The 20608-nt window shown below is 42.3% G+C and overlaps 1 protein-coding gene across 1 annotated transcript in view; it reads right to left on the bottom strand.

Annotated features, from left to right (window-relative positions):
* Positions 1-20221, bottom strand: part of NR3C2 (nuclear receptor subfamily 3 group C member 2) — a 372850-nt gene extending 352629 nt beyond the window's left edge. Inside the window, exons 1-2 of the mRNA XM_012535563.3 lie at positions 19635-20221; positions 12551-14306 (exon numbers count right to left, since the gene is read on the bottom strand). Of these exons, the coding sequence (XP_012391017.1) occupies positions 12551-14304 (1754 nt within the window). The 5' untranslated portion in view covers positions 14305-14306; positions 19635-20221. The remainder of the gene's footprint in view (positions 1-12550; positions 14307-19634) is intronic.
* Positions 20222-20608: the final 387 nt, after the last annotated feature.

Below are 20608 nucleotides of genomic sequence, written 5' to 3' on the forward strand. Positions count from 1 at the left end.
TAAGTAAATACAAACTCTACCACGTGATGAAGGAAAATCAGCACAATTCCACTTTTGGAAAGAGCCCTGCGAATTCAAACACCAGATACTTGAGCACAAAATAAATGGACTTCCCAACGAGCTGAGATTCTTCTGTTCCTTTATATCTTTGTATGCAAATCAGAATTCCATATGTCACTATTTCTAATTGATTTACATAATCTTTCACCAGTTTGCTTTCCAACTTTGTTAAACCAGGAGCTGGTTCTTCCTGTTTCCATTTCCCTGGGGGCGTTTTTTCCCCAAGTCTAATAAAAAGTATTCTATTTTGGTATCGAAATTATCGGGTTTTACCTTCATCCAAATAACAAAACTATTCTGCTCCTTTTCTCTTAAGAGTCATAATTACGCAGAAATTCTCTCCTTGTTACTATAAAACTCTGCATTTTTCTTCCCTATGCTCTTTGGCAATCTACTTTTTGTGGGGCTGTTAACACACATGGCTTGGGAGTAGAGTGGGAAAGAAACAGGCTTTGGGTCAGATAATCTGGTCTTCAATGACTTCTTCCCATAAACTGTCTCTAATATTTATCCCTTGCTCACCATTCCAACCACTCAGCCTGAATTACCAATATGATAGCCTCTCCGTTGCTTTTTAAAATTTGTTTCTGTCACTATTTTCTATCTCCCTTACCGGATGGACCTCTCTATCCTCTTAGGTCATTCCTAGATTTAAAGAAAATTATTTCATGGGGACAGAGTTTCAGTTTGGGAAGGTGAAAAATTCGGGAGATTGGATGATGGTGAGAGTTGCACAACAACGTGAATGTACTTAGTGGCACTGAACTGTACAGTTAAATATGGTTAAAATAGTATGTTTTCTATTATGTAACCTTTAGCACAATAAAAAAAAAATTTTAATGTTTACGAGCACTGTATTAAAAGTACGAAGCACTTCTTTTTCACATTCACAGATTTCTATAGTCTAGTTTTCCCCAACTACCACTAAACCCCTCCAAGCAGCCCTTGTTTGTCCTGTGCCCACACACATGACCTGTGCTTTTCCTTCTTCCTGTGACACCTCTCTACTCCTCCCCAAAGACCGCCAATCTTCAAACTTCAGCTGAAATCTCACCTCCTGTATGAGGCTCTCCTTCACTATTCTAGCCCACATAAGACTCCTCCTTTTCTCATCTTCGGTAACAGACCAAACACGTAACTAGGGAACAACCAAAAGAAGGGCTATATAAACTCAGGTGAGTCCTCTCTCTCAGCTAGATGGGAATACAGGGGAGACACTTGGTTTGCTTCATATTCATTTGGTATCTTCCCCCACATTAAGAACACAGTAGGTACTAAATAATTCGAGAGTTGCCTGGTATTTTTCCCGCTGCCAACACAGAATTTTTAAGCTATTTCTCTCTTAGTTCTAGGTTTTCTATCAAAAAGCTTATCTTAAAATACACTGATAGCAGAACTCAAAAAGATGAAAACCACCCAATAAAAATGGGCAAAAGAGAGGACTGCCCTGGCAGTCCAGTGGTTAAGACCCCATGCTTCCACTGCGGGGGGCACAGGTTTGATCCCTGGATGAGGAACTGGGATCCTACATGCCACGTGGCAAGACAAAAAAAAAAAAAAGGAAGAAGAAAGGGGAAACATCTTTTTAAAATGGGCAAAAGAGTTAACAGCCATGAAAAGAAGGCGTATGGATGGCAAGTAACACCTGAAAAGATGTACAGTATCATGTAAGCATTAGAGAAATACCAATTTAAACCGTAATAAGTTATCAGTACTGTTATCATGCCTAAAATTAAAAAGACTGACCCTCCCAAGTGTTGGCAAGGATGTAATGGAACCAGAACTCACACACTGCTGGTGGGAATGTAAACTAGTACAATCACTTTGGTGGGAAATAGTTCATACTTTCTTAAAAATTAAACCTACATCTTTTGATACTATATGGCCTAGCCATTTTACTTGTAGGTATTTACCGATGAAAAAAGGCAGTAAACATCCCTACAGAGATTTGCACGTGAATATGTACAGTAGCTTTATCTGTTAACAGCCCAAACTGGAAACAACCTAAATGTCCATCAACAGGTGAACAGATGGACAAATAATCGTGTGGCCACAGATGGAATATCACTCAGCACTAACAGAAACTAACTATTGGTGCCTGCAATACCACCGATGAATCTCAAATGCACTATGCTAAATGAAAGGACCAAGAATCAAAAGACTGTATAAAGTATGATTCCATTTATATGACAATCTAGAGAAAACAAAACTACAGGGATGGGGAACACATAAATGGTCACCATGGTTTGACAGTAAGGAGAGGGGCTGAACTGGGAAGGGGCAACACAAGGGTATTTCAGTGGGTGATAGAACTGTTCTGTATCTTGAGTGGGCAGTGGTTACCTGATTCTGCATTTGGCAAAACTCACAGAACTGTACACCAAAAAGAGAACATTTCACTGTTTATAAATTAAAATTAAATAAATGACCTCATAATGAAGACTAAGAATGTCACCATAGAGCCTGGAATACACCCTTACCAACTCCTCTATGATGCTGAGATTAGAAAAAATAAGAAGAGCATCTGTTGCTTATTTTGTGAAAGTCCTTAAAAAATATGCTGATAGAGGTCACAAGAATTTTTGCTAAACCCAGTAGAACTCCACTATTATTTAACAATAATTTTATCAGTCTTACCCAATCACCAACACTTACCTCATCACCCCAAGTCCCTCTGCTAACCAAGGCACTCAGTCCATCAAGATTTACTGAACATCCACAGCGTACCTGGCACTGTTTTAGGTATGGTGAACATACTGGTAAAACAGGACAGCTAAGGTCCCTGCTTTCAGGAAGCTGACATTCTAATTAGGGAAGTGAAGTAAACGCAGATAATTTCTGACAGGTGTGTGCTATGAAGACAACAAAAGAGGATGATGTGTTAGAGGAGGGGGGTGTCATCACTTTAAATAGAATGGTCAGGGAAGGCCTCTTTGAGAGGGTGACATTTGAGCTAATCCTGAGTGACAAGGGACAGGAAACCAAAATCTGAAGGCAGAGCCTTCTTGCCAGAGGGACCAGCAAGCAGAGGCCCCCAAGAAGGAAGGGAGCGTGGCTGTCTGAGCCCCAGAAAGATCAGTGTGGGAAATGAGCAAGGAGGGAACATACTAAATAAAATCGTCAGGGGCCTGGTAACTCAGTGCTTTACAGACCCTAAGTTACTTTACTTTGCGCTGCTTGCAATGAGACGTGGCCAGAGGGCTTTAGGTCAGCCACCCAATCTGATTTACGCTCGTTAAAAGACCCATCTGCTTATTCCAGGACATTCAGCTTTCGTCTTCTCTAGCTCAAGTGTTTGTTTCTTCATCTACCTTAGCTCTGTGGCCTTAGATGGATCTCTTTTACAGGCTTAAGTCTCAGTTTCCAGGTCTATAAAACGGTGACACCGGCTACCAGCAACTGCCTCCACCTGTGGGTTCGAGCCGGCAGTTAAATATCTGACCGTAGGCTAACGACAGTCTCACTTCTGCCCTCGTCTTCCTGGGACACGGCCCCCCATCAAGCATCTTCCCTCCCTGTGACGTTTTCAACCTCAATCTCAGCACAGGTCCACTGCCCTCTTTAGACCTTACCTGTCCAACAAAGGACTTACCTGTCCTTTCTCCAATCCTGCTGTGTCTTTCTGCCAACGTCTCTCCCTTCGACCCCTCTCCCTTTACCACCAAGCGTAAGCACTGTCCCCACACCCACAGTTTTCTCTTCTTCATTGCTAACTTATTCCTCAGTCAATCACAGACTGGGTCCCATTCCCACCGCTCTACAGAATGCCTTCCTGAAAAGCCACCAGCTCCAACTATTCGGCCTAATTCCTGGCCTCCTCAGCCCTCCCATCGGGTTTGTTTTTTTTTTTTTTTTTTTTTTGCGGTACGCGGGCCTCTCACTGTTGTGGCCTCTCCCGTCGCGAAGCACAGGCTTCGGACGCGCAGGCTCAGCAGCCATGGCTCACGGGCCCAGCCGCCCCGCGGCACGTGGGATCTTCCCGGACCGGGGCACGAACCCGTGTCCCCTGCATCGGCAGGCAGACTCTCAACCACTGCGCCACCAGGGAAGCCCTCCCATCGGGTTTTGAACCCCCCTCTCCCACTGGAAGGAAAGCTCTGTTACTAACTACTTTGAGACCGGAAGAGGCATACAGTCTCTCTCAGCCTCAGTTTCAGTATCTGTGCCCGTAGAGGGCTGGATTTATAGACAGACTTAGGGCCCTTCTAATTTGGAAATTCCAAGACAACGTTATTCCTCCCTTGGCATCCAGGAGTCCGCACTATCTTGACTGTCAAAACAACTCCTGTGTCCTTTATTAGCAGGTGTTGCTCATCTACAGGGGTACTTTTCCTCCAAACTCCCAGAGAAGGCACTGTAGACGATACTTGAGTCATGTATACCTTCTCTCCTTGACTAGCACCCACGCTGCCCCCTGCACTGCCATGTCTGTGAAGAGGCCTCCCATACTCCCACACCAGCATTCCCACCTCTCTGGAACGTAAAACTCAGGCAACCAAGATAAATCATCACTTCTTCTCAACCTCTCCATTTCTCTTAATTGCTCACCCCCCTCCATGATGGTCAAGCTGACAACCTGTGAGTTTTCACTGATTTTCCACATCCTTTCCACTCAAATATCAACTCCTCTCCTGCCCTTCCTTAGTGATTTAGTCCTAAAGCCATTAGGCCAGACATAGCATGGCAGAGCTCCACACTGGGGGCTAGGGTGTGGATGGCTATGGTGGCCCACTGGGGGGGCAGCCCCCCCATGCAGAGAGTCCCAACAGAGGGGGAGGGGGGCATCCATGTGCTCACCTGGCCTAGTGCCGGGTCTCAGAACCCAGCAGCGGGAGTCAGCGCCCGAGTGGTGGAGGAGGGCATCCAGTGGGGGTGTGGCCCTGTGACCCAGGATGCAGAGTTAGACTCCAGTCACAGAGGACAGGAGGGTGTCTGCAGGCATGGGGGGCACTCCTTGCAGAAAGGGCTGGCTCCAGGACTGGGGCAGGAAAAGTACAAGATGGGCCTAAAGCAAGGAAGCACTCAGAGAAATGATGGGAACGTGGCAAAAGGTCACGGAAACCAGCTGGAATGGGCTCCCAATTGTTTGAGGAGCAGTTTGAACCTCAAAAATAAGGGCAGTAACAGGCTGTAACTCACTGCAGAAAAGAAGAAACAATGATGCCATAAAGATATCGATAACTTAATGAATAAGCAAAGTGCGATGAAGATTGGGATGTTTATACAACTTCAAAGTACCACTCCCCCAAATAGCTCCTAATTGCAAAGGGAAAAGAGTAACTTGACCGTGGAGAAGCCTGGCAGACAGCACCTGGATAAAACGCTGCAGATGAACTGTAAAGGCACGAAGGGAAACGGCTTGGCATGTGATAGGAAGCAAGGAGGAAGGATGCTACATCCCTTCTGTGATACGCCTGACAAGGGGGCGATACCCAAATCAAATCATGAGGAAACAGAGGACAAACCCAAATCAGGGACTTTCTACTGAAGTGCTGGCCTTTACTGCCCTAAAGTACTGTAAAGTCAAGAAATCTAGAGAAGAGTGAGGAACTGTCCCAGACTGAAGGAGACTAAAGAGTCATGACAGCTAAAAAGAACAAAATACAATTCTGCACCGGGGTGCTTTCACTATGAAAGACATTATAGGCACAACTGGCAAAACCAGAATCAAGATGTCAGTAACTTAAGGTTATTTTCTGAATTTTGATGGCTGTATTGTGTATATGTGTCCTTGTTTATCATTCTTTGTAATGGTTCCCCCATGATCCTCCTAAGTCTGTTATTATTTCAAAATAAAAATTTTATTAAAAAATCAACTACTACAAAGTCTTCTTCTGGAATATGTCATATCTGCCCCTTTTTTCCATTACCCCCGACATCCTTGCTCCAGAGATTCCAGTTCCCATCCTCCTGCACTGTTGCAATAACTTCTTAACAAGGCCCTTTACGCTCCAATCCACCCTACTACCACTGCCTAATTAAGGTTTTACCCAAGTGTACTTCAGCTCAGGCTGCTTGCCTGCTCCAACATTTCAGGAACTCCTCATTACCTGCCAAATTAAGTGCAAACTTCTTCGTGTGACTTCCAAGTTCCACTGGCTTCTAGTTCCAACTAGGCTCTTCCTCTTTCCCCCAATTCCCCATATCACAGCCAGCCATACAGCTGGACCACACTCAGTGTTTTCTGCCTGTCAGGGGTTTGCCCACGTAACTCCTTCCACCAGGAAGTGCCCCCCGATCCCCAGCAAACTTTTCAAGACTAAGGATAAATACCAACTGTGATCACCATACCCCCATCTCCTCATTTTCCAAGACGCGCCCAGATCCTTCCCTGTCGGAACACCCGAAGTTCATTTTGCCCATTACAAGCCTTGTTTCTTTGTGTTTCAGGTCACAATTTTTGGATATTTGTTTCGACAGCTCCTAATATATAAGGTGAGGATACATGCCAATGAAGAGGTCATCACTGATAACATTAAGTCATGGCCAGAGCTGCGAATTCAGATGGCCAGTTATTAGCGCACACTCTCTCCCCAGGGTATTAACTTTGTTAAGTATTCAGATTACTTTTTGTTTGTCCTCTTTTCCTTCCTGGGCTAGAGTGTTCTATGTCTTGCATAAAATATAAGCAATTTCTACCTCTTTTCTACATAGAAATTTTGGCCTTGGCCATACCACTAACAATCATAAATCCAGAGGTTTTTCAGAGCATCAATTAAGTAACACGTGCTTACATAAAATTACATTTTAACTTCATCATTACCTTACTATATAAAGAACAAAATAAAACTCTTAAAAATGAGAACAAAGCCTAGACTTGACAAGTTTAAAACTAGAAATTCTAAAATTTAAGATGACACTATCCATTTAACACACTTACATTTCTTGGATTTTCACTAATAAATTTTGGAATGCCGTCCCCAAAAATATACAACTTAATGGCTACATTTAAATGGATCCAAGAAATCAATATTTTTCTCTCAATTTGAATTTGGTAAATGAAAGGAAACGATAAATTATTTAGAAGCAGAGCTGAAATTTTATCAGTAGGTGAGCTGTATGAAACTACAGCAACAGTAGGTGAGCTGTATGAAACTACAGCAATAGTTGAAAGCCTGGGAAAATAAGTATTATTTTGGAGAAAAAAATAAAGGACATCAGGGGAAGTGAAGTATTACTCCTAAATTACTGGTGATCAATATAACATCTTCTCTTACTGTAAACATTACAAGGATAGAAAAGGTCAGACACACCCAGAATTTCAATATTGCAAAAGGCATCAAATCCATCAATGATAAACCTCCAGGCCCTAGTTTCACCATGTCACTGGTATGTATGAGAAGTGCCTTAAATTAAATAATTTGAGTTTATTTAACTGAAACCAGGGCTTTTATCTCCACTGTATTTTTAAAGTACGAAATAAACAGTTCTAAATATACTAACACTTCAGACGATAAAAGGTGGACATACTGACATATAAATCAAGGAGGTGAAAAGCAAAATGTATAGAAGGGCAGTACATACTGATTTGTTTATTAAAAAGGAATAGGGGTTTTTTTCCTCCAATAAACTTATCACTTTTACCAGAAATACCATAAATAATGAAGGTGAATGAATCATCAGAAGAAGCAAGTCTCCTTTTAAATATTTATAAAAATACTATTTAGAACACTAACCTGGAGAAATTCTAGGCACACTAGCAATTTCAAAATCAAAATATTATAAGACAAATAAGAAAAAGAAAGTTCCATGTTTTCATTTCCAAATGACCTAAGTAATTCTGTAATGGATTTATTATGGTCAGCACCAATAATCAGTCAATCTTTCCCCTCCAAAACCCATTATTCTTTCATGCTTTGCACTACATGAAGTTACTTATATCTCAGCGGTTTATTTACAAAGCTTACCAAGAGACATGGCAAACTTTGTAACAAACTCCTTGAATTCTGAAGGTTTTGACTTATTATGGAAGATGGGTTTCGAAAAACTCCAGGGACCACTGAAAAATTTTGAAAACAACTGTAGGTTATCACTAAATTGTTTCCTCCTATCGTGGAAAAAAAGTTCAGCATATATTAAGATAAATTCCTGATTACTTGTCTTGAAAACTACCAGAACGTGCCCTTTGAAACAGTGAACTTTATATTCGAAAAGTCTAAGTCAATGGTAGCACTGTGTTACAATGCTATCAAAGTGACTATGACCATCGCCATAAACACCCAATGTTATGTCAACAGAAAAACCCTGTTTCCAGAAGGAATAGTGTAAATTCAAAAGAACAAGAAACTCATAGTGTAAGTGTCAAGTTTTAAGAAAGGAAAGATTTGATTAAAAGAAAAAAAACCTGCCACTTCTCCAAGCAAAATGACAGGTCACCCCTACTCACCCTTACTTTTAAAAGGTAAATGGTCATGACATTTTTCTATCCTGACTACCCTGGCAACTACAGAGCTGGACTTGTAAGATAAACTTGAAACCAGACTAGCAAATATGTTAAGGGATACTTCTATTTTTATTCTTAACGTACACGACTCCAAGGAAACTACACAGTCACTCAGTCGCGCTGTTGGCAGACCTCACAGAGCATCTAGGTCAACTCGTTTTCTTTCAAATGAAGAAACTGGGGCCGAGAGAAGTTGCCACTCACTCAAGGTCACAGCTTTGTTTGTGTCCAAGCGGACAGAGGAACTCGCATCTGCATGACCCAACTAGGTCCAGTGTCCACCGCAGAGTTTTACATCCAGCTTTTGTCATCATGTACCTTCCAGTGTGGCCCTCAGATAAACCACTCGCTGGAAATGATAACAGGTGTGCCTCTGGTCACCGCTCTTGTAGAACGCCCACAGGCTGAAACAGACACACACTCCATGGCCATCACTCACTTCTATCAGCTTGACAAGTTCACCTGGATACAAATCATTTTCCTTATCTGCCTGGGGCACCCCTTCCTCAGCATAACATTCAGTAAAGCTAACACAAATAGAGTAATATCCTCTTTCTGCATTAACCTCCAAAGGGTGTATAGGATAGAAGAGACCAGCAGTTCTCAACTTCTGGGTCTCGGGATGCCTTTCCACTCTTAAAATGTATTGAGGACAAGAGGTTTTGTTTATCTGCATTTCTATCTACTGATATCTACCCTATTAGAAATTAAAACGAATATTTCTTTTAAATCATTTAAAAGAAGTCATCACACATTAACATAAAAGTGCATATGTGAAAAAAAAAACTATTTCCCAGAACAAAAAACTTTAGTGAAAAGAGCAGCACTGTTTTACAGTTTTGCAAGTCTATTGTCTCGCTTAATAGAAGACAGCTGGATTCTCGTATCTACTTCTGTGGTCAGTGTGTGGTGATGTGTTCTGGTTCAAGCATATGAAGAAAACCTGGCTTCACACTGATACATTGTTGGAAAAAGGAGGAGCATTTTAATGGTCATTTCAGATCATTGCAGATACGATTCTTTAACACAACACTGAAAATGGAGAGTCAGTGGTTTCTTAAAGCTTAGTTGCCACATGGAATCTGAAACTCTATCAGTGAACTTTTCACACACTATTACATTAAAACCGTTGGTCTATCTTCCTTTTTTTGTTTTTTTTTTTTTTTGCGGTACGCAGGCCGCTCTCACTGTTGTGGCCTCTCCCATTGCGGAGCACAGGCTCCAGATGCGCAGGCTCAGCGGCCATGGCTCACAGGCCCAGCCGCTCCGTGGCATGTGGGATCTTCCCGGACCGGGGCACGAACCCGTGTCCCCTACATCGGCAGGCGGACTCTCAACCACTGCCCCACCAGGGAAGCCCTGTCTCCCATGTTGAATGGCTTTTACCAATACACAATTTTTGAGTTTGTGGACCTCCCTGAAAAGGTCTCAGGAACCCCAAACCATACTTCGGCATCTACTTGAAAATAATTTAGAGTTGAACCTAAAGATAAAGGATATTATGAAACTTAGAAGCAGTTTCGCACTGCCTGGATCCTTTACAATCGTTAATTCATTAATCCAACATTCCCTGGAATGGGGTATCATCATGATAAATTATGACATAGGCAGAAAGGTTGGATTTGGTCCAAAAGACACAAAAGAAGAGGCCAATAATGAAGCTTGGATGAGATTAAATTAAATATTATAACATGTAGACTGAAATCCAGAAAAAAAAATCTAAGTTTACTCTGAGAATGATCAAAACAAATACATTTGGATAATATTCACCAGGAAAAGCTGTAAAGAATTAGTAATCTAAAAGAGACTTTGAATAACATTAAAGTTTTGACATTACTGTTTTTGGAAAACTTATATTAACTAGCACAATACCGGTATATATGTAAACAAAAGGAATCCCCTCTGACTATATTAACAAGCTCAGTAAGAATTTTGGAAGGCTCAAGAAGAGACACCAGACAACACCCCAGGTTCCCACAAAGGCAGAGTAGGCTCAAGGTCACTGATTTATACGAATATGTAAGGCTATGGGTCCCCAGACCACCAGGAGGGGCTTCATGAGTTGAGTGTGAAAAAGACAATTGAAACAGTAGAAATAGGATACAGAACAAACAAAAGAGAATTACTGATTTTAGCTAGTATCACTCTAGTATTTCTACCAGAAATATCATTGCCCAAAGCAATAGCCTTCAAAGGTAAAAGAGCATAAATAGAAATGTAGTAGCAAATGTAGGGTGCCTAACCATAAAAAAAATAATTTAATCATAAGAATTCATCAACAAACATTTCCTTACACTATGCATATTTCTTTAAAAGATTTTGTGGAATTTCACAGAATGCAGAAAAGAGAACTCTAAAGGAAACGGAAACTAAAGGTTATGAAAACAATTGAATTAAATGCTAAGAGCAATCAATGAACTGTATATAATACTCTATGGTGCATACTGTGTACCAGATGATAGTCAAAGTGCTTCTCATAAATTAACTCAATTGTCTTGACTACCCTTGAGATGGGTACTACTGAATTACCTTTTTACAGATGAGAAGACTAAAGTCCAGAAAGGTGAAGGGATGTGCACAGGGTCACAAAGCAGTTAAGGGGCAGGGTTGGGGATTTCAACCAGGGCAGCCATGCTCTTAACTACCAGGCTGTCCCCGCTCTGAATAACCTTCTACAAACATCACTTACAAAAATATCTACATCGTGTGCAAAATGTCCTGCTCTGAAAGTAAAACAAAGCACTAGCAGTGGAACACCTGCTGAGCTTGGTTCTGAGGAAAACCATGCCACCTCAGCATTTGTGTAAAGAGTTTAGAATTCAGGAGAGACAGGCAGCATTAGGATAGGATTGACTAGTCATGCTACTGAGAACTGTAACAATGTGTAAATTTCCTTTATGGAATGTGTGCTTCTATAAAAGCAAGAGGAGCGAGGTATGAGTTGATGATGATGAAAACAATGCACAAATGAAAGTTTTTCCTTTTGCTTCGGTAAAAAACCGAAGGAGAAAGAGTAAGGAATACACGTCCACCTTACATCTTGTTAATGGGAATGGCCATTTTTCCCACCAAATAAGTTTTTAAGGAAAACAGCCACATCTTCCTAGATGCCCATGTGAACTATATCTAGGAAATCTATTCTTTATATGTTCAATACAGGGATCGTTGACCACAACCGTATAATAAACACAGTACTGAATCAAAGTCCAATGCAAGTATTCATTGCATAACGTAGAACCACCCTTCAGAGTCATATCTAAAACCTCTTCCTTGTTTTTTCTAAATATATACAATATGCTATCTGCATGAAGGAAAGCCAAGAGGTATTTTACAGTAAGTAAAGTATGTCTTCTTGCAGATCTTAAAAGTTATAAATATACCAGTTCAAAACTGCAGTGACATACTTCACTTCCAATGAGTAAGAAAGCAAGACGGGCCACTTAGTAATTTTAGATGTGCTGAGTCTTTAAAAAGCCCTCCAGAGTTAAGGAAATGATTTATTTGTACTGAAAACCACAACTTGCATACGATTAACCAATCTAGAAAAAGATGAAGAGGGTGGGGAGCTTGTGGGTAACAGATTTGGGGTTTCATTTCATTTTTCACAACCAATGAAGTGGTTAATAAAGAAAATTAAAGGGAAAAAAAAAACTATGACCACAAAGAGACCAATTTAAAGCAATTTTAGTGAACCCGTACACAGCTAAAGAAAAAAAAAATCTAGCACTAGTTTGCTAAAGTAAATATAGTAACAGACAATAGGAAACAAACTTTTCCTAAACACCTACAACAGGCAATGCAGAGGGGGAAAAACACCTAAATACACTCCTTCAAAATCAACACAAATATTTTCTAAGAGATTCACAGAATTTTTCGTTTCTCTATTTCAAAAAAGTAATAACATACCAACAAGCGAAGGGAGAAGCGCTAAATGACCATGCTGAAAACAAAAATCAAACGTGTTTAAATTTCTTAACTATAAAGATAGTGCTAACCTTCAGCATTTTATAAAGCCATTTTCAAAACAGGAAAAAAAGGCCCACTTACCTTGATACATTTTCTGGAATGTACTCTAGGACCGGATATCCATCACTTCTAGATGACAGGTCACCGTGTGATTTCCACGACTCCACTAAAGTATTGATGGGAGGAAAGGAGCTCAAGTGTTGGAAAGATTGGTCTCTAGCTGATCGTGATAAAGATATTGTACCTTGAGCACCAATCCTGTAGTGAAAGGACTGTCCACCTGAATTCACACCAACAATGGCAGATGAAGGGATGCTGGCCTCCGGGTAATAGCTCCCATCATCCGGTTCTTGTTTTATCCCCATTGGGAAGCCACTGCCTTCACAGTTACCATCGAAGCCGGGCACAGGTGGTCCTAAAATTCCTGATAGAGAATAATAGTCTTTATCATCCATAAAGGAAAAATATGAGCCATCCATGAATGGAAAGGGGTTGACGGCTGGATTCCCTTTAAAAGAGGTGCCCGAACACGAATGCTTGGTTGATTCTTGTTTTATTGGTACTGAGAATGGGGAATCAGAATTTATTTTGCTATTTCCTCCTAGACACGAGCTGCTAAAAGCTCCATCTGGCTCCGGCTTTATGTACTGGATGATGTTAAGCTGGCCAGTCACACCATTGGAGACTGCACTCTCTGCCTCCTCAGTCTTAGGAAAGGGAAGCTCATGAGCACCTTTCTCGTGTGTGTCTGGACTAGGAACCGCATCCCGGGCTGCACTGGATCCAGCCGGGGTGCCCGAAGCAGTGTAGCTGAAGGCGTTGCTTCCCGGGCTACAGATAGATCCCACGGTACTAGCAGTGGGGCTGGACAGTGTGGATCTGTTATTTGTGTTGGAAGGGCTGGAAACAGAGCACCTTGAGTTGTTGATATTTGCCGGGCTGGATACACAGGATCGCAGAAGGACGTTATTAGGACTGGAGACTGGCGATTTTACACTGCAGTGACTCGGGGGGCTGGAAATGGGGGATTTCATGCTACTCAACGGACTGGAGAGAGGAGAGCCCACGTTGCTGGCGTGGGCTGGGCTGTGTGACCTGGAACCCCGATTCTCCACATTAGGGGAGCACGGCAGAGGAGTGCCCTGGGCGATGGGGCTGTGCACTGCGAAACTGCCAAAGCTAGCCGAGGTGGAGGACACACAGCTGATGCCGGCAGGGCTGCAACCCGAAGATGACATATTCAGAGGGCTGCAAACAGAGGGGCTCTTCTCGTGACACAGGATGGGGCTCTTCACCATGGTGCGCATGACCCCGCCGTTCTCGGAGCTCCCCGAGTCAGCCATGAAGGACCTCAAGGGCCTGCTCACGTTCCCCAGAGTGGAGGGACGGTGGCCATTTTCTTTATAAAATTTCACCATCTGTTCGACGTGTGGGTAGATCTTTGCTGGACTCGCGCTTCCTTGTGGGTTCTGCTGATCATAGGCATAGTCGGCCTCTCTTACAGAATCCATGTATAAGCCCATGGACTCAGCCACGGTTGCCGAAAGTTCCTTAGATTCCAGCTCGGTTTTAATATCAGATGGTAAAATCCCAGACCGATTATTGTCTTGCTGAAGGCAAGGGAGTAGTTCCTGTTTTTCTTTGCTGCTTCCTTGAGTACTGTTGTTTGGAATAGCACCGGAAACACAGCTTATGTTGACGACCTCCATGTAGTTATTCTCATCGGTCCGCTCTGTAGGTCCCGAGGAAGAATGCTCCGCAGCCTGAGAAGCTTGACCCCACCGTCTTTCCATATCTAGACCTTCAGGGAGACTGTGGTAGCCTTTGGTTTCCATAGCTAACAAATAAATTTATATTAAAAAACCGAATTAGAGTTCTTGATAGCAAGAGTACTCTAAAAGACATTCTGAAATTGCATGGAATGATCTCTAAATACGTATTCTACTTAATATAAGCAATACTTCTAGTTATATTAAAATTATTACCTTCTTAGGTGCTGATACAACAGTCTTGACTATAATTTGGAAGTCAGAATATAAGAAGCAATAAAACTATTTTGCATGTAAATAAAAGTAACGTCTTTGCTATAATACAGCCTTTAGAGGTTGCAAAGAATATTTACCAATAAATCATCTTTGCTATAATACAGCCTTTAGAGTTTGCAAAGAGTATTTACAAATGTTAACTTATTTAATATGCAAAGTAATCCTGGGGACTCATGAGGCAGGCAAGGAGGAAACTGAGGGCTTAGTGAAGAGGGCAACTCGCCCAAGGTCAAAGGCATAATAAGTGACAAAGTCAGGTTTAAAACTAAATCTTCTAACTCCAAAGCCTTTGGAGTCTTTCCAGCATATGGAAGCTGCTTTCCATATCTAATACGTGGCTTTATTAAAAACAACGAGGAAATGCAATTAATGTTACCATTTCCCAATATAAAGTCATCAAGTGAATGATCACAGGCAAAATAACTTAAGAATTACTTTTAAAACAATAAGATTTTCTTAAAATGGATTAGTGATGAAGATAATTTAATATCAACTCTATTATGTGAAGAGTCACATATCCTGATTAATTAAGCTGGTCGATAACAGAGAGGCTGTAGGACAACTTAAGAATATCAGGACTCTAGTCTGTATTTCAATCCTGGCAAGGACTCTGACATGCAGTCTGACCTAGCGGTACTTCTGCTAAAATGACTCCCAACAGACAGCCAGTTTCAGTCTCAACAGTTAATGGAGGAAGTTTGAGATGGGCCCTGACAATTTATGTGTTCATTCATTCAACAAATATTTACCCAGTATGTGCTACATCCTGGGCCTACAAGTAGTCACTGAATCTACAGTGATAAACAAAACAGGCCCAGTCCCCGTCCTCAGGGAGCCCACAGGATTGTTTTACATATACCATCTTACTCACTGGCTCTCTCTATAAATTTATTTCATAGGTAGAATAATGATAATAGGCTATATTTATATAATTCTTATGCATTATATCATTCAATGCCACATATATTAACTTATTTACCCTTATAAACAACCCTACAAGACTGGCAAAAGTATTATCCCAAATGATACAACTGGGGAAACTGAGGCAGGGGCCACACAGCAGAGCTGGAATTTGATCCCAGGTGTCTACACCAAGGTATCTCAACCTTGGCCCTATTTGGGACCTGATAATTCTTTGTTGAGATCTGTCTTACGCATCATAAGATGTCCAGCAGTCTCCCTGACCCCTACTCACTAGATGCCAGTAGCATTCCTCCTCCCCTGTTGTGACAGCCCAGACTGCCTCCAGACCTTGACAAATGTCTCTGGGGCTGGTGGGTGCAAAATCACCCCTCGTTTGAGAACCACCACTCTAAAGAAACATATCTCAAAGAAAATTAACTCACTCTCAATAAAACTTCATTTGTGCATTTTCATGCATAAAACAATTAAAATCTTCAAGTATGCATTTTAAAAATCCTTTCAGGTGTGTAAACATTCTCTGACCCAAATAAAGGTCCTGATCTACAAGATGCAGTTTCTGCAGTTCTGAATACAAATATTACTTTAGGCCTCTCAGCCCTCTCCCCACCAACTTTTGCCACTCACAATCTCCATCTGCCCTATGTTCCCCTCATTAAAAAGAGACTAGGATGCTTTTTTGCTCCAGAAATTATATTAATTATCATGGAAAAATAATATAATGACTCTACTAAATAAACTGGCATGAGATATTGCAGGGCTCACTGACAAAATTTAATGCCCAAATTGTCCAAGTATCATAATTACCTCTTACTTTTCTGTACTCTACACTAGACTTTAAGTTCCCAGAAGGCAGAAACTTTATCAATTTTACCACTGCATCCCAAGACGACAGCATAATGCAAATTTAAGAAAGTTAAACTATTATAACATAATCAATACTCAGTAACTTGTGGACATTAAAATCTCCCAATCATGCAGTGTGCTTTTACTTAAAGAACATTTTTCTATAAATTCCTAATCACAAATCAAATCACAAAACAGTGGAAAATAAGTCAAATTACGAAGTTTGAGGAGGTCATCTGGTAATTCCAGCTGAAAAAATTAATGTGGATGAAAGCTAAGTGAAAGTTGAAAAAAGAAAAATATATATATATAGTGAAATGGGACCAAAACAGCTAATACTGGCCTTTTCTACCTTACTGAAAAACCATTTAATAGTAGCCATGGGTTGAAAATACCAGTAAATATTATGCCCTGCTTCTACTTCTACCTGAGAATATTCTGTCTTCCCCATAGCAAACTTGAACAGATGTATATCTAACGTATAGATGTTTCAGGTCCAAGTTCATTAAACACCACAAGAAACATGTCTACTCCTGTTCAAAATTGAACACCTGTGCATCATTCCCCCACCCCCAACCCCGTCCCTAAACCCACATTCTCTGTCTTGGTGAACTGCACCACCCTCTACCCACATGCCCAGAAGTCACCCTTGCCTTGGCACCCCCACCAAAGGTCTCCACAGGCTCACCCCTCCTCACTCCCACACCTACAGTGTCACTCCTTGCCCCCCAGGCAAGAGAACCATCTGCCCTGGGTCTGAAGGGCCATCCTCATCCAGACCCCTCCCCAAAAATTCATCCTCCAAATTGTCTTTTGGAAAGCATGATCACTCACTGCCTTTTCTGAAGTTTCACAGTGGAAATGTGCATGCTAAAACTCCAGGGAAGTTCCACGGTACAGAAATCTGTTTCCTTTTTAATCCAGAGTCCTCTAAATAATTTGGTTACTGCACCTTTTTTTCACAGAACACCTACTAGCAGGCTGAGGGACACTTTTCACCACTCTGCCTCCAAGCAGCAGCCACGGATACGTAAGGCTATGTGAAGATTTGAAGAGAATCTCTACAACAGCTGACGGGCAAGAACCATCTTAAAGCAATCTACAAGGAAGCACCTTGTCAGCTAACATCATGCAGGTGATCATAACTTTCCAAGTCCTGTCTGGCTAGCCTTGAACTCTCTTGACAATAACATAAACCAGCCTGCATTTCACCACATTATTGACAGGGCTATCATTAGAGAATTTGCAAAAGGTTTTGCTGAAATCTATTACATTAGCTTTGTTTAAGGTATTCTCATCTACCAACCTAATGCACCTCTCAACAAAGAAAACAGAGTAAAGGCTGGCAACAAACACAAAACAATGGAGGACATCAGCATGCTTCCATTGCAAATATTTTTAAAGACTGGGTTTTTAAAAGAATATGATTATTGAAGTATTTTATGCTGAATTCTCCCGATTATCTTAATTGGTCTTCTCTGTAAAACAAATGGATCAGTTTAGGTAATTATTTCCTACAGTGTCCAGGAAATCCAGGCTGTCTTTTTAAAACCGGCATAAGGACCATGGCTGGAGCAGAATTTCCTGAACTTACTAGTGAATACTCAAAATATTAGTTGATGAATATGATCCTCATAGAACTTAATATCCAGATGGTAAAGGGAAAGTTTTGTTACTAAAGTATAAGACGAAACAGATACCAGTATACAAATCTAGCTTATATAAAATCAGATTTGTCTCCCTTACAAATGGAAACTGTTAACAGAGACTCCCTTGGGACAAAAACAAAAACAATGAGGACCCCTTAATTTTCATGCAAACGGCCTCCCCCCACCCAAAAAAAATAAAGGAACTTTCACATAAGGAAAGTAAGGAAAAGCACTGATAGTTCTACCTTAAGTCATATATATGCTCTTAAACACTATTTTGCAAAGGAAAAACCTGACTTTAAAATTTTATATTTTACAGACTGTGTTAAATTGCTGTTTTCTACAAGGAAGTAGTTTTTTTTCAGGAGTATTAACAAGGAATCTTGCGAATTTATATTTTATCTGAAAACACTTTCACTTTTACTACCCCCCAAACATAGTTCCCTTCAAATGCATCATTTTCTATAGTTATTTGACTATAATGACATCTTAAAGACAGAACCTTAAGAATTTCATAATTTGCACCAGTTGCATAGTTGTAAAAGTTCACTGTTTGTAACTATTTTGCTGTCTTCCCCCCTGCATAACTATTACTAGGTTCCTCTTTTTTACAGATGAGGTAAATGATAGAAATCAGCCCAAGGTCACCTAAGGGAGCCGGAGAACCAGTTAGAACTGAACACATCTGATTTCTATTCACTCACCTAATTCACTGAGCCACCTGATCTTTCTAAAAGCCCCGAACTAAACTATTTCTCCCTTAAAGGAAAAAACTCCCCTTCAGATTATTTTTAAAAGCTTCTCTCCTCAAGCATTTCCATGATAGCGTGCTATGAAGTCAGATATAAAATTAATACTTCCCAGAACTTCCCAGACGGAGAACGCTGTTATCATTACTATGTAAATAAGATCAATAACAGCACTTAGAGAAATGGCAATTCAAATGTTAAAGACCAATTACTGCATTTGAAATTAAGTGGTTTCAAAAACTTGTCTGCTATCAAGTTTTCCTACTTGAAAACTTGTTATAATAAATAGTTAAAACTGTTGGTGCCATAAACCATTAAGATTTAAACCTGGCCTTTTAAAATGCATTAGGAAAAGCTGTGCACCTAAATTCAGTAGCAGGGTACTGATGCCACCAAAAGAAGCCTCATTCCTTTTTGGATGCCTTTAGAATTCCAACTGATGCCACAGAAAGCATAATCTCTTTCAGGAGTTTCGCGAATACTAAGGAACGGGAAATGCACGAATTTCCAGAGCCCCTTTCATACAGGATCTATCAGGATCTGTTATCTCCTTCAACTGCCCTTTTACCGCTACACCTCCGGCTGAGATTTGGGTGCTTCCGCAATTGATAGAGGAAAGAAATATTATTCAAACGTCCTTTAAAAACTGTACAAGGAAAACGATCCGAAATTCATCTTTGGGTAAAGGGAAGGGTGGTAGACCTCCCACTGCCAAAGCCGGTTGAAAGCTGCTCGTTAGAGGGCATTTATCCAAAGTGGCCAAACTTTCCCAAAATAGTCCTCTGGCGGTCAAAGGGGAGAAAAAGTGGAAAACCAAAACAAAACAACAAGCACACAGCACCCTACTGACTGCCTCCGGATTACGCAGCCACTTCTCCCTGCAAAGTGCACGCTCCCGCGCCGCGGCCGCACGCCGACCCGGGCAAGCGGCGCCCAGCCGCGCACCCGTACACACCTGCCTCGGCCAGGGTCCGTCTCACGGCGTCTACCTGTTGCAGCGCTTGCCAACGCCACGACACTCCTGCTGCGGAGCCCCCCTAAATCCAACAACATCCAGGCCAGCGAGTGCCGCTCTCCCTGCAGCGGGAGAGTCCGAGGCAGCAACGCTCTTGCACCCAGGTGACTGCACGCGTTTCCTCCGAGCGGCCTGAAGTTGGCTTACGTCTTCCCAGTCCAATGACACCCCGGGCGCGGAGGGGCGGAGAGGAGGGGCACGGGTAGGGCCAGGGCGGGCGAAGTAGGGAGTGAGAGAGCTCGAGAGGGCGGGCGAAAGCCCGGAGGGGGAGTGGGCCAGCTCCAGGGCCGGCCCTTTTAAAAGCCGGTCACATGTCCAGATAAAAAGTTCAGGTTGCTATCCCGCCTCCCTGGGCCCTTCCCATTGGCCCGGAGGGAAGCGAGTCTCCACGCTGCACGGGTCAGGCTGGCTTCTCATTGGGCAATTCCGGCTGTCAGTCACCAGGAGGGCGACATGACTGATACAAAGTTGCTGCGACACAGCCTGGACTCGGCAGCTCCCTTAAAGCCGCAGAAGCGGTGGCCGCTTGGGGTGCAGGGCAGCGGCTACGCCACTAGGTACCCTCCACCCGCGGCCCCCCGCCCCCATCGCTTGACTGCCCCAAAGTTGCTCACGCCCACCTGGCTCTCCTCCTGGTTAAACCCAGGATGTCTGGAAAGACGTGAAAAGTCTGGTGACGCGGAAGAAGTCGGTTTTTCCGAAAGCCAGTCAAGGTGCCGTCCCCTGTCGCTCTCCACCTGCAGCTCCAGGTGAGCGGCAGCCTTGGCCCAGGCGCCGCCCACCGCGTCCGCGCTCAGGGGAGGACTCTCAGTGGGCTTCTTCAGACCCCCGAGGTTCCGCTCCCCGCCCCTCCCGTCTGTCTGCCGAGTTACCTCTCAGCTGAGAAGCCGCAGCGTCCGCAGCCAGCGAGCAAG

The sequence above is a fragment of the Orcinus orca genome, chromosome 4 (assembly GCF_937001465.1).
Source record: "Orcinus orca chromosome 4, mOrcOrc1.1, whole genome shotgun sequence".
Taxonomy (NCBI): Eukaryota; Metazoa; Chordata; class Mammalia; order Artiodactyla; family Delphinidae; genus Orcinus; species Orcinus orca.